The sequence below is a fragment of the Euwallacea fornicatus genome, chromosome 12 (assembly GCF_040115645.1).
Source record: "Euwallacea fornicatus isolate EFF26 chromosome 12, ASM4011564v1, whole genome shotgun sequence".
NCBI lineage: Eukaryota > Metazoa > Arthropoda > Insecta > Coleoptera > Curculionidae > Euwallacea > Euwallacea fornicatus.
The window spans coordinates 5095057-5110168 of NC_089552.1; the positions used below are offsets into that span (position 1 = coordinate 5095057).

Genomic DNA, 15112 nt, shown 5'->3' on the forward strand with positions numbered 1-15112 from the left:
GGAAGTAAGTTTCGAGTTTCTGCGTGCATGGGGATGATTGTGTTCCGATTTTGTCGTTTTGGGGTGGATTATTAAGGTTGATGTCGGGATGGCACGAGCCGGAGCAGGATAATGAAATGAAAGTAGGTGGGAGGACGAATAAGGGAGAGAAAGACAGGTTGATAAGCTATGTCTAGTTATTTCGGATACGGCTCCTGTATGATGCGATGACTGATTATTCTAAATGGAATTATGATTTATTTTCTTTTGGTTCTACAGGGTATCTCTAAAAGGTGTGTACAAAATTCTACCTCAAATTTCTGAGACTAAAACTTGACGATTTAACTCAATTTACCTTCATACAAAAATGGACGGTTTTCCAAATATAGGACGTGAAAGTGAAAATAAAAAAACCTTTTTTTAAATTGTTTTGTTTATAGTAGTACTATATGAACAAAATGTCACATCGGGGGTTTACAGAGGCGCGAAATCAGAACCCGTTTACATTTCTGATGCACATTGTAGAGAGCGCTGTTATCTCTGGTAAAATCTCTTTAAAGGGGCATAACTTTTTTACCACCCAGTACAAAATTTATTTATATCTAAATTTGTGTTTTTCTTCGTGTTCCATGAAAAAAATTTCTTAGTGCAAGTCCCTATGGGTACTCCTTTTTGAGATATTTGAAGTTTAAAATTTGCACTTCTTCTCGAAAAATAACTTTAAAGTCTTAAAAATAACTTTCGTACTTATTTGATTGTACCAATATTTTATTATTTATTTTGCTGAACTATACAAATGTACTTTAAAGTGAGTTTTCATGAAATACAGTGATTTTTAAACTTCAAATATCTCACAATGAAATGCCCATCGAGACTTGTACCAAAATACTTTTTTTCATAAAGCATGAAGGAAAACAGTAATTTAGTTATAAATAGATTTTATACCCGGTGTTAAAAAGTTATGCCGCTTGAAATAGACGTCACCTAGCGCTGACAGCGCCCTTTACAATTTGCATCGGAAATATAAACGAGTTCTGATTTCTTGCCGTAAAAACCCCCCCGATTTCATATTTTGTTCAGATATCATGTCGGACAGATACAAACGAGGTAATTAATTTTTGTCTATTTTTTAGACGTTCACTTTAACGTCCTGTATTTTGCAAATCCTTCACTTTTGAATTAAAGTAAATTAGGTTAAATAATCATGTTTTCTCCTCAGAAATCTGTGGAAGAATTTTCTACAGACCTTTTAGAGACACCCTGTATAATATAACATGGAGTGTGTCCAGCATGGGTATCTCGTAAAATGGAATAAATACAAACTTCAAGGCTAAATGGATGTAAACTTGCTTATGAAGGGAACAGACTAAGTTGGCCAATAACTTTTTAGAAATAAAAGAACTATTTAAATTGTTTTAATAAAAACCAGTTATTAAATGGAATTAAAAGGTGTGGTCTAAACACATTTTGAAATATATGGACTGGCGTAAAAAAATGCTATAACATTCAACTTTTTTATTGTAAAAAGAACTGTTCGTAAATATCTTGAATTCCTCGTAAGTTTTCAAGTTTGTCTCGTTTACAGTATCACGTTCAGATGTTCAACTAATTAACAAAAAAAAACTCATGAGGAAATAGTGTTTTTTCTGCAGCTGCTTTGAAAACGAAAAAAAATACACCAATAACGTAACCCCGGAATCGCCAATTGCAATATGTCAGTAACAAGTGATCATGAACGCACGCGCATGCTTTGCACACTCATATGAATGTGCGCAATTGCACTTTTCCCACGGCATTCACACAACGATATTATCACTTCTTTCCAGAATAAAAAAAATTAGTGAAATAGATTACAACGTTTTTGAATTATCTGATCAGGTATTTAGGCACTTTTTTCATCGTATTATATTTAAACTAATTGCCTTATGCCGATCCAATTTTTGCACATAAATGTAAACTTCTCACTAGTATGAAAAGTGCTATTTTTATCTCTACTAGCACTATAGCAATGTACTATTGTGTAACTCGTGTCATATCTGTATCATAAACAAAACACAATTGCCAGACCCTGTAAGATTAAGAGGTTCTTTATGTTTTTCTTTCATGTCGCTACTATTTCAAGTATTCGACAATAGTTTCAAAGATCGAAACTTATAGATGCAAGTGCTTGATATTTCTATTTTGCCGAATTTTCATCTCAATTGATTTATACACGGCAGCAATTCATAACGGCAACAACGCATTCCAGAGATCGAAAGAGCCAAATCTAAGCCCTAATAGACTTGATTAAGATAATCATGTTTAGTCGGTAACTTTATTAAGGCGGCGTTCTCTATTGTGACGAGCTTCGGGGGGTTGTTTTCAATATAAAGGAGCAGAGCAGGTTGCTTTGATGATATTTTAGTGAATTAATCAGTCCATACAAAAGATTTTCGTTTTTCTACTATCTCGGACATGTACATTAGATGCCATAGTCTTTATACAAGATGTTTCGTAAACATACTGACAAACTTTCAGGGGATGTAGAGCTCATAAAAACAAATATTTAGATCGAATAAAGTTAGGTCCGATATCGCTTCGTTTCCAAGATATAGAATGTTTAATTAATTTTTTTCATATTTTATAAATATTTCAAAAAGGGTTTGGTGTAAGGACATGAAATTAGAGACACACTGTAGTAAAATAAACGTGCATGTTCTACAGTAGGTAGAATATTTCCACCAGAACCAGTGGCGTTCGTGCAGCCATTCAACCTTTCTACGTGTGTAAATGTCTTAGAATTTAACGAAAACCTATTTTGGAAGAAGAGTATTATTTTGCAATGAAACGTGTTTCATACATGTTTGTTAATGTCCTCCACATCTACCAAAAGAAAAAAATATATATTTAAAAAAATTGCACTTGGACACCTATACTCGTTTTTTGATAGGCATAGAAATGAAACATTATTTTTTATTTTGAAAACGACTACTTGAGCAACAAAACACTAAGAAGTCTTTTTTAACACGAACAAAGTTAGACTTAACAAAATGGTGAAAAGGGAAATTCTTCTCTATTTCTTTTCCGGTTTTCTAAAGATATCTTCAAAAAATAAATCCTACCTATAAATACAGGAAAAATGTGTGTTCGCAATCTTTTTTCATCATTGAAGTCAGTTTACCTTTTCCGGGATTAAGAAAATGTCTAAAAAACTATGTCCCGCTTGTCCTAAACGACAGTTCATCAGAACATAAGATCATCACAACCTTAAGATGGAAAGAAGAGGGAAAAATTAGTTTTTAGTGAGTAAGTGTTAGGAATGAGTATGGGAGAGAATTATAATGAATTTCTTAATAATTTAGAGAGCAAAGTTAATTTTCTGTAATTTTGTTTTCACAAAATCAAAAGAGTTCTAAATACCGACTGAATCTTCATAGGGAATATATCGCAACAAACAGAATTGAAAAGCAGCTTCCTCTAAAATACGTATAAAAGCTAATACTTCAATATCGTTCCCCGGACATTCCCCAATATTATTAAAGTTGAACACAAAGCACCTGCACAAGTGAGTCCTAAAATATGCTCAAAGTGTATCTCATGCCTAATAACCTGGGATACGAACCCTCAAGGCCTAGATTTGAGTCGCTTGGCAACCTTTTTGTGGGCGTGGCGTACCTCGGCCAATAACAGCCACGTATGCCTCACCCCTAGGGACATGCGGAGGGTGGTAAGCGGGATTTTAGGTCCAAATTGCCCGTTTAACAGACAATATGCGGTGTAGTTGAGGAAGTAAAGTTTGATATACACTGACACTTAAAGGGATGATACCTAGAAATGGTTTAGCTGCCTCAATGTAGAATTTCGTCGGTTCTTCAGTGGGAGTTGGGTTTGCAGTTTATATTATTACATAATAAATCTGATAAAAAAAAATAAAAACTAAAACGGAGGTTTCAACACATGTTTCTAGTTTTTCGTCTTTTTCTGAGAGTCAGCAGCGCGCTTTTCGCAATTGGTGTGGATGGTCCGGAACAGATCCCAAAAACGTGCTTTGAGGGCATTTGCGAAAGCAACGTTTGAGGCTTTCTGAATGATATTCGGCGCAGTAATTGAACGAACAATGCGTGTCATTAAAGTTGTTAAACCCGTAATAACAACAATGTCAATAATAATTTTGCTAAAGCATGATATTTTAGGAATTAGCGGGTTAATTTGCTGCTCTGGAACCGAGGGGGCCGTTTTGAAGTGCAATTCGAATTCATTGCGGTTAAGTGTGGTTATGCTGTAAGACGATATATATTATTTGAACTTACTGAAAATAACAACTCGCCACGAGATACAAATGTTTTGTGTGTGAAAAAATAATAGAAAGTCACTGAACTTGACGCAAGAAGTGAAATTAGATATTAAGCTCTTGTCAAATTTTGTTAAAAAAATAAAATAAATAATTTGCGCAAAAATAAGTTTTTTTTCCACCATTTCGATCAGATTGCAGATTCAATCTTGTCAGAGAAGACTTATTTACTTGCTAATTAAGAAGATATTAACGAAAAATCCATTAGAACTTAAAAGTGATTCCGAAAATAAAATATTATAGTCACCGATAGTCATGAAAAATGTTAAAATTACATTGGACGTCACCAGGCATAACATTTGCGTGTGGTGACGACACTAGTACGAGTTTTTAAACATTAAAAAGGTAAAAAATGACAATATTCGAAAACTTGGAAAGGGCTGTATTTGGGAATATTATAGTGTTAACAAAAGTTGTACATTGTTGGATTCTGAACACAGTGCCGTAGAGAAAAATGGGGCATTCCATTTGAAATAAACAACTTATTGAGGTTTGATGTCAGCGACTTCCGAGAACTATTTTGGGACTATAAATTTTTGTTACATCTGAATACGTCGAAATAACTTATTAGGTCCTCTTGGAGCCCTATAAGACCGATTCCAAAATTCTCAGCGGTTAGGGTACATTACCGATTTCCGTGAGATCCTGCAAGTATACAAATTTTAGAATTTTCCCAAAAAGCTTGGAAAAAATAATTTTTTTCATAAGAGCCTTTACATAGACTGACCTTAAAATTTGATGATAAATCTGAAAATGGAAAAAAATTGAAGAGTTTCATTAAAAATACATATATAATTTGGCCCTATTAAACTTTATGACGGAATGTGTACATTTGAAAATAAATTGACAATACACATTGCTTAATGTCCAAAACTTTGTATATGCAATATTTCCTTCTAAAACTCACATTTACTGATATATCACATTTTGACATACTAATGAATAACTCTGTACATTAAAATGCTACACCGTAATTAGGCCGATACCGAACATATTCACAACCCTATATAAGCATATTGTGTATGTGTTGTAGAGGTGAACACAGCCTTTCTCCAAGATTAATTGAAGTCCCATGTATGGTAATTCAGTGAGGATTATGAAGAAATCAAAGTGAGATAAGGATTCCTGAATAGTTCCTAATAACTAATAAGAGACTGAAAAGACTGAAGAGAGGGAAACTATTGAGAATATCGCTCATATCAACTTAGACCGCCATTGTACCCATTTTCGGCACGTGAGCGAGAAAAAAGGCCACTTATATCCTGATTAAATCTCATCTTAGGAGAAATTTTTGCAGGAATAATGAGGCCCTTAGCAGGAAATACAGCTGGATATTTGCATCTCCATCACGTCTCCTGCAGCGGCTTGTTTAGTAACAGGACGTGCTTTATCTCGGTTTGTAGTAAAAATAATGAGAAGTTTAAGGTTTATCGTGTTAATTAGTTCATTTAAGGGTGGCCATTGTCAAAGGCATCAAAGGAAACTTTTGGTGAGTGACTAAGGTCACTGTTATTAGAATAACAGTTTTCAGGGTTTGTATAACCTGGTTTTATAAATATTTCAAAATGCAAAAATAGGTACGAATGTGACCAGATATCTCAGGAATCCACAGAAATCTAGCAACTTTGTTTGTGTAGAACTACGGAGCGCATCAAGATGATTACTTTGAGTTATTCTTCGAGGTAATTAATTGCTTGATGCTTTCTTGAGATATTCGAATTTAAAATTCGAAAAGGGGAAAAAAATTGGCATCTCCCTAGTTTGGAAATTTTCAAGGAAATTTCGAAATTTTTTTGGGTATAGTATAACAAGCCATGCATTTCTTAGTTGGTTGCAAAATAGGTACCAGGGTGATCTGCACAGTTTGCGACCTAACAAAAATTTAAACATTTTTTCAAATTAAAAAAAAAGTTTTGTTCATTTTTCTGTTATGTTGAAATCTGAAATATTTCAGATCACCCACGTAACTACGTTCTATAAAAAAATCCTTAAGAAACCGAAAATTATTTAGGCGTGCTGACCAAAACTAACACTAAAGTAGACGACCCATAAGATATACACTCGAAAACTCACTATATTGGCATAGTCATATCTTATCATATCTGAATCGGAACTTTCCAAATATTTGCGTAAAGATAAGATAAAAAAGCTGAGAAACTTATAGTTAATATGTTGCAGACAGATGAAACAAAAGTAAAAGCAAAACTAGTAGAGATAGCAATTAATATTTGATTATATTTGAATTTACCAGTTTCGAGTCTTCGGTAAGGTGTTAGTTATTTAAAAACGTCGGCTGCGACTATTGTTAAACATGAGGTAGGTACACCGATAATAGGATTTGGATCATAACTAAGATAATGCACCTAAAACCATAAATAATTATAATTCTGGGGTCTCCATCAATCAATTTATAAGGCCCTCGCCAAATAACACTGCAATTTGAAAACAGAACATCTTTCATTGTCCTTCTAATGACATTTTAATGCACTAAGAAATTGAGTTTTCAATTTTCCAAACATAATAACAAATACACAGAAGCATCATTCACAAAGTTAACTTTAAGTCGAATCAAACTGAGTATGACTAATTTTGGTATTTTCACATAATTTATATGAGATACAGCTCTCCAGAGCTTATCTGATATTTTAACATGTATCATTACAAATATTTATAACTCATTTTTATATTACGATTCAAAGTAACCCACAAGTGGCGTAGACAGGCGTGGTCACTTACGCCACGCCCTCCTCGGAAGGCGCTTATCTACTAAATTAACCGTAATAAAAATGTCTATGTACAGTCAAAGTTATATTCCTAGTCCTATACGACTTCTAATTGCAATTAACTTACGGATAGTTTCTAACGGACAATCGGTAATTACACGCAAGTGTGTGTAATGAAGCTCCAAACCGTGTGTAATGATATTATGTAATAGTATTCAGCTGGGGAGACGCTGACGGCTCAGCGGCCTGGTTGGTAACATACTATTCTCGTAATGTGCTATTACGCCACACGTCCTGAGGGTGACTTGCATAAATTTAAATTTCCATTTTTCCTGCAATTATACTTTGACCTGCGGCACTGTCTCCAAGGAAGCTCAGGATGGCTTCGGATGTGCTCTTTCTACTGTCTTTGCATAAATCGATCAAAGGAACTCAAAGAACAAAGCAATTGAGACTAGAACCGAGTCGTGCGAGAGCGAACAACTTCGCTAGGTTTGGGAGATTATCACACTTTCATTAAACGGTTTATTTCAACTGAGGGCGATTCAGATCGCAAGTATTCATTTTCGAAAAATCTCGGAGAATCGAAAGACCTCGGAGGCCTAGAGACCGAATTACGACCTGAATCGCGTCTTAACCAAACGAAATGGATAATTCCATTTTTCTGCGCCACTGCCCCGACCTCCCTCATCCTCATGGATATCGGGCGAAAATCCACACATTTCCCATTCGAAAGAGGAAAAAAAAGGTACATTTTTAGCCAGTTTTTCGGAGCAAGATCAAGCAAAACTCATTTATATTCAAACGCTGTTTTGCGTTTGGTTAACAAAGGGCTTCTTTTGGTGTAATTTGATTTTGAATAACAATTTCAGTGGCGCCGTACAGGGGCTACCTGATTGGTATTTGTTCTAAATCTTAGAGTATGCCACTGGTTTTTATAAGGTTAATAATTTTTATTAAATTGAAAAAAAGTATAAATTGTCAGGTGGATAACGTGAACCAGCACACACCTTTTACATTAAGATTAAACGCAATAAAATGTTTAGTAAGTTAATTCACTTGCTGATCGAGTATAGATGCAAGGCGTTAGGTGTAAGCGCAAACAAAGATTAGATAAAGAGGTGTCATTCGGTATTTTCAGGAAAAATATCAATATTTTCTTAATTGCCATCATCATAACTCTGTGTTTAATTAAAATCGAAGCAAAGTTGTGGATCCTTTTTTTGGACTATTATATAATAATCAGCAAGTAAATTCCAGGTTTCAGGACTTCAACTGCCGTATCCAAGATCTAAGATCAATATCAGTCCATTTGATCAAAAAAGGGCATCTCAAAAATTTCATCACATAACAGCATTAAATTGTGGTGTTGAATTCGTATATTCCTGGAAATGAGCAAAAGGGATGTGAAAAAAGAAAAAAACTTTGCGAAGCTTATAGCTTTGTAAATAATAAATAAATGGAATATTGCAGAAAAAGGAAACATGTTTTAGCACACGTCTTGATTACGAAAACCATCACTTCTTTATTGATAAAAAAATTATTGATATTTTTTAAGGTAATTTCTCCACGTATTTCCAAGTTATTGGAGTTTAATATTTGAGAACTAGCAGAAAGTAGGTACCACACCCCTTTGGAAATTTTTGAAATGTTTAAGATGCTTCTTTTCAATTTAATAGAGACATAAGGAATTTGTGTTGGTCCTGAATACCTTAATTAAGGACCCGGAGTGTCGAAAAATCATTTTCGGGCACCTCTATTTTACAGACTTTTCAAAATCACCAAATCAGGCACTAGTGTGACCCTATATCTAAGAAACCGAAAGAAATCCTGCAACCCTGTTTATAAAAAATTATAGAGCACGTCAAGACGATGACTTTCAGTTATTTTTTAAGATAATTTTTCCGCGTGTTCCCGAAATATTGGAGTTTGAATAGTTTGAATTTTTTAAGTTTTCGGGAAAATTTAGTATTTTTTTAGTCCATGTATATAAATACTAATTTCGTTCATTTTTAGTTCATTTAGGTTACCACATCTACTCATAGGCGTATTATTGCCAACCTTGCTACTAGCCGAGAAATCGCTCCTCTGCAGCGAAAAATGCGTATGCACCTACAACGACGGCAGCCAAACCATCAAAGTGACATGCACCAAAAATGTCCAGGCTCTGCTTCTGGACAACTCCTCCTGGATCGATCCCAATACAAAACTACTGTATGAATACACAGAAGTCACACTGACCAATCAAAACTTTATAAAGCTGAACTTCACGTTTCCAAAGAACAACTTGACTTACTTGAATTTAGCTAATAATGACATTTACAGTATTACGGATAGCGTGTTTCAAAATTTACAGAACATGAGAGTGTTGATTCTGAGTAACAATGACTTGGAGTTACTCTCGGTAGATGCTTTCAAGGTAACGAAGAAATTTTTACTTAGAGAACCAAAAGCCCCGCATATTTTCGTTAAAAATTGAAGAAAATAATTTTCATGAAAATGCGAAAACACGTCAAATACTGTTTTTATTTCTGTATTTTTTAATATAATAAACATGTATACAGGGTTACCAAGGAATATTATATATATATATATATATGTATATATAATATTATGCCGTTTTTTAGGTATTTGAGAAATTCTTAACAGGTTTTATGTAATATATTGCTGTCTAAATTTAAAATTTTTCGAGCAATATTTCAAAAAATAAAAGTAACGACAATTTTAAACTGCTATGATTTAATGTATTATATGTGCGAACTGTGCCTCGTTGTCTTGCTAAAAGTGAGTAGGCCGCAAGACAAATTTCTTGAGGACATTTCTTATGATTTGAGGAGGTATGTATATATTGAACTTCTTGCATAATTTCATGTTTTAACTCTTATTCATTGTTGGGCTTATTCAAATACACCCAATAATTCATATAATCCCATAAAAAAGTCCATAGGGAATAAATCAGGCGATATAGAGGGCCCCTCTAATAATCAAATTCCGTAAATATTTCAATAACTATTGAATTCAGACATGGATATGTTACATGAAACATGTTAAGAGAGTTTTAAGTAAGTAGTAAGAGAGCATTAAGAGTTTTTCACAGAACTCAAAAACATCATAATATACATGGGGTTCTATAAAAAAAATGAAAAAGTTAATTTATCTACAACATGGGTAACCCTGTATAAATGTCTATTAAGACGAATAATACAGAACTAAAAACAATATTTGACATGTTCTAACATTTTCATGAAAAATATTTACTTAAATTTTCAACGAACTTATACAGGACTTTTGATATTCCACGTATGTAAAGTCTGTCCGAAGTCTCATGAGAAATTGATTTGGCTCTTATTAGACTTGAAAGTAATGTTCTTCAATGTTGACACAGGGGCTGTATTTAGAAGGCAGATTCGACCCCCTAAGATCACTGATTGAGCTACGACTGGATCACAACAAACTACATACTTTGAACAAGGACATCTTTGAGCATATCGATGACCTGGAGATTTTAGATCTAAGCTACAACCCTCTTAAAGTAATAGATCTGCCCACCACAATGGCCATAGACACTCTAGCAAGCCTCAAAGAACTGTATTTGAGATACACGCAAATAACCACTTTGCCAACCTACATATTAAACGCCCCGAAACATCTGTTCTTGCTGGATTTGAGTGGAAACCCCATTAGCGTGGTCCCCTCAACCTTAAGTGATTCGCATAACCTGACCACGCTCTACCTCAACGATACTGCCTTTGTTAATTTAACGGAGAAAAAGTAAAAATAGCAGTCATCAACCGCAGAAAAAATGACTTATTTTCGTTTTCAGTGGCTTCCCACAAATACCCACAATAAAAACTTTGTATCTATCCAACTTGGCCTATTTGGAGCGGATTGATATCGGAGCACTTTCTGGGCTAACCGGACTTGAAGAGCTCCACATCTCCGACAACATTAAATTAAATTATATATCTGAATATTCCGTAGCTTCGAAGAACGAGAAAAATCGGGCAAGAATATGGCCTCAAATCCGGAAGGTCCGTCTTAAATCAAATAACTGATATCTTCCTCGGTAAAATACTAATAAAACTTCTCTCAGTTATACCTCCAAAACAACAAACTTTCCTACCTAAAGAGTGACTTCATTATTAGATGGGACAGTTTGACAGAACTGGATATTAGGGACAACCCATGGACTTGCGAATGTGAGAATCAATGGATGGTAGAAGACTTAATGCCCAACTACATGAAAATTGATCCAAGCACGGTATCAGAAGTAAAGTTGGTATCAGCTCTCTTAGAAGATAATATATCTAGATGATATTGAATGTCGTTTTAGATGTGGAGCACCTGTGGAGATGGCCAGTTATACCCTCTTTGAGCTGTATGAGAAAAAATACGAAATGCGATGTCTGGATATCTATGGCGCGAAGCCTGATAAGGATGCCGTTCTTCTTATTGGAGTTCTGACTGGTAAGTGTCCTATATTAAAAGGACTTTGTTATCAAAGTTCATAGGTCGTCGAAGAGAAATTATAACTGAAAATATTCTATAGTAAGTTCTTCTCTTTGGTTTAGGTTCATATTTCATTACAAATACAAGGCGTCATTGAATAGACATCCAATAACAATTACGACGGGTTATTTTAGCTCTTTAGCATAATTACCATGCATGATCAGCTTTACCAGGTCTGTAAATATGAAACCGGAATCTTTTAATAAAAAGTATAACTTAGCTGCGCAATAATTATAAAAAATATTTTATTCGAAATATTTCCCATCGTTACATATACATTTTTCCCATCTCTCTGGCAATTTGTGGATGCCACGACAAAAGAACTGTTCTTTTGAGGCAAACCATTCATCGAGCCATTTTTGAACTGTTTCGTAAGAGGTGAAGTACCGTTCTGCAAGAGCGTGTCCCATCGATACAAATAAGTGATAATCAGATGGTGCTAAGTCGGGTGAATAAGCCGCATGCAATAGTACTTCCCAATGAAACGTCCCAATCGTTTCCTTCACTAGTTTTGCAGTGTGTGATGTTGCATTATCATGAAGCAATATCACCTTGTGTTGCCGTTTTTGATATTCTGGTCGTCTTTCACGCAAAGCTCGATGCAAGTCCATCATTTGTTGTCGGTAACGTTCAGTATTAACTGTTTCTCCAGGTTTTAGCAGCTCATAATAAATTACGCCTTTTTGATCCCACCAAACACACAGCATTGTTTTCCGTCCATATCGATTTGGTCTTGCTGACGATGCTGATGGTTCGCCTGGAGTTACCCATGATTTTTTACGTTTGGGATTCGCAATATAGATCCATTTTTCGTCACCAGTCACAATTCGATGAAGAAATGACTTTCTGTTATACCCGGTAAGCAACAATTGGCAAGTGGTTTTTCGCTTTTCTTGCTGTCTTTCATTGAGTTCATGTGGAACTCATTTTCCTATCTTCTGAATTTTTCCCATAGCTTTCAAACGAATGGAAATGGCTTCTCGTGTCACATTTAATTGGTTCGCTAATTGTTGTTGCGTTTGATTATCGTCCTCATCTAACAAAGCTTGCAACTCGCCGTCTTCAAACTTTTTCGGTGGTTTTCCACGCTCTTCGTTATTGACGTCAAAATTGCCACTTTTGAATTTTTTAAACCACTCATAGCACTGTGATTTGCCAAGGGCATGTTCACCGTAAGCTTCAACAAGCATGCGATGTGAATCTGCAGCCGTTCTTTTCAAGTGGTAACAGAAAACCAATGCTGTCCAATGTAGGCGCAAAATTCGACATACTCAAAGCTATTGTAAACTGTACTGCAGTATTGAACCTGTATTGTTATGATTTGAAAATCATTCTCAGATGTAAATAAGAGATATAGTACCCTAATAACACGATAAGGTAGTACCTATATTGACCACTTGGGATATTTGGAGGCAAATTCCGGTTTCATATTTACTGACCTGGTAGATGCGTTTTTCTATGAAACTGTTAGTTCTAGCGATGACAATACGGCATATTTTTTTAGAATAAACAAGATATAGAAAAATATTTTTCCACCTAAAAGTCACATATGGTGTAGCACAAAAAACTTACAGCTGTGTAAAAATGTCCTAATTGTCGCTTGTGGCGCCCTCTAAGAGATACAACTAATTCGTTAATAAATTTTAATTTCTCATCCTAAAAAGCCTTCGATACAAAATTTCGAAAAATTAGCTGGAAGAGATCGAAATATATCAAAGAACTTATGATTTATTTATTCAATTTTGATACCCCATATCTTGAAAACTAAACGAGCTAGGTCACATAGAGCTAAGAACTTTCCATCTTAAAACTACTTGAAAAATCACCCTGCGGAATATCGGACACTTATTCGACAATACCCTGTATACTAATTATCCAAAAAATTACAAAACCTGGAAGTAATTCCCGTAGTTTAATGAAACTTTGTAAATATATTAACAAAACTATGCAAATTAAATAATGTAACTTACGAGTGAATCGAAGTCTAGAAAGTCTTTGAAATTCGATGATTTGCATAACCACCTGGTGAATTTACATCCTCAGAAACTCGTCTAAACATGTTTCTTAGCAAATGGTAAAATTTCCTCTTAAGGTAGTGTATCCCGGGCAACTTGAATTGGGCTTCCAGTGTAGTAACTGTTGTTTTTGTAGTGACCCATCCGTGTTCTATGGTGGCAAGATCAGGAAAGCGTGGAGGCCAAGGAGGCACATTAACATTTCGAAGTTATAAACTCACCATAGTTATACGAGTAATATGTAGCCGTGCAGGTCTCGCTGCAAAAGCACGTTTTCAATATATTGAAAGTATGGTATATCTATTGGTTTTAATTCTTTGTGTATGTAACGCACTGCGTTACATATAAAATCTGATCAATTATACTACTAAAACTAAATACGTATATAAATTTCGGTTGATTTTGATGTATTCATTCTAGGTGTTGCAATTTTTATAAGTAGTATATGTTCTACGCATTTGAGTGTTCATTTTTTCTCTCATGTTCTAGAGATAACGTATTACACACACATATGGATCACTTACCTCAATTTCACTCTTCTGCAATACAGAAAAGGAATTTTAATGTGTTTTGACTTTTTAGATACTCACCTCTCCTTTGTTTTATTTTAATTTTTTAGTTTTTATACCCCTTTAATATTTCTAGTTTTTTATTTTTCTATTCTTTTATTCTTCTACTGTTTTAATTTTTTTACTTTTTTAGTATTTCTGCTTTCTCATTTTTTTAATTCTTTTGTGTATGCAGACAGGTGGCTGATGTATTAAACTCATTATCCTTGATTCTTTCAGGAGTTTTATTAGCAATACCAATAATTTTGTTCATCATATTCGCCTTCCAAAGACGTTGGTTCGGAGTTTTCACCAGTTGCAGCAACTCACCAGCTGCTTATTCTAGGAGATTCTACTCGGCAACCAAAGACGACGATTTTTGAATTACGGCGCCATTGTTTTGCGCTAATAAATCTGAACGATAATGTAGTTTAAGTATTGTGCAATTATTAGTTAACACCTAGAAATAGGAAGAGCTATTCCTTTCCGTCTTATCTGAGATACTATTGCGTGATCCTATTTGAAGCACATATGAAGTATTGAAACGTGAGATAGGGTGACTGTAGTGGAATTCTGAACTTTTACGGTCATGAGTGTCCATTTTATTAAGAATACGAAAATGTGTAATCTACAAAAGCTAAGGCGTCTTCAGCAAAGTGTCTTCTTCATAGAAATCGGTATACAAGGGGCTGTGTTCAGAGACACCTTATAAATTAGTGCTTTAAGACTTTATAAACCGGACAATTTATAATTCGTAAAATAAAAGTGTTGTTTTATTAATAAGATTTCTTAAGCGTTTTATTTATTTCATTTTCTTAAAAGAAAAGAGAACGAAACTCTGATATGTCCATTAAACAAGCAACCAAATGTTGCGGTCGCATTAAACCAATAAAATTCCGTAAAATGGAAACGGCTGACAGTATGACAAAATTCGTATCAATTTACGACCAAATTACATTTCGAGTCTGCGATTTTTCCGATATCCGTCATTTTCCCAATACGCTTGCC

The 15112-nt window shown here is 34.6% G+C and overlaps 1 protein-coding gene across 1 annotated transcript; it reads left to right on the top strand.

Annotated features, from left to right (window-relative positions):
* The first annotated feature begins 6468 nt into the window (after positions 1-6468).
* Positions 6469-14889, top strand: LOC136342554 (leucine-rich repeat neuronal protein 1-like). Its single transcript, XM_066288485.1, has 7 exons — positions 6469-6625; positions 9049-9451; positions 10418-10803; positions 10856-11063; positions 11126-11307; positions 11366-11499; positions 14345-14889. Exons 1-7 carry the CDS (start codon positions 6621-6623, stop codon positions 14485-14487), a joined length of 1461 nt encoding a protein of 486 aa, XP_066144582.1. The 5' UTR covers positions 6469-6620; the 3' UTR covers positions 14488-14889.
* The last annotated feature ends 223 nt before the right edge of the window (positions 14890-15112 follow it).

What these genes read in the sequence shown, in the direction of transcription:
- LOC136342554 (XM_066288485.1), top strand. An exon ending in TCTCGGTAGATGCTTTCAAG is followed by an intron (nt 9,452 to 10,417) that starts GTAACGAAGAAA and finishes ATGTTGACACAG; the next exon opens with GGGCTGTATTTAGAAGGCAG. An exon ending in GTTAATTTAACGGAGAAAAA is followed by an intron (nt 10,804 to 10,855) that starts GTAAAAATAGCA and finishes TTTCGTTTTCAG; the next exon opens with TGGCTTCCCACAAATACCCA.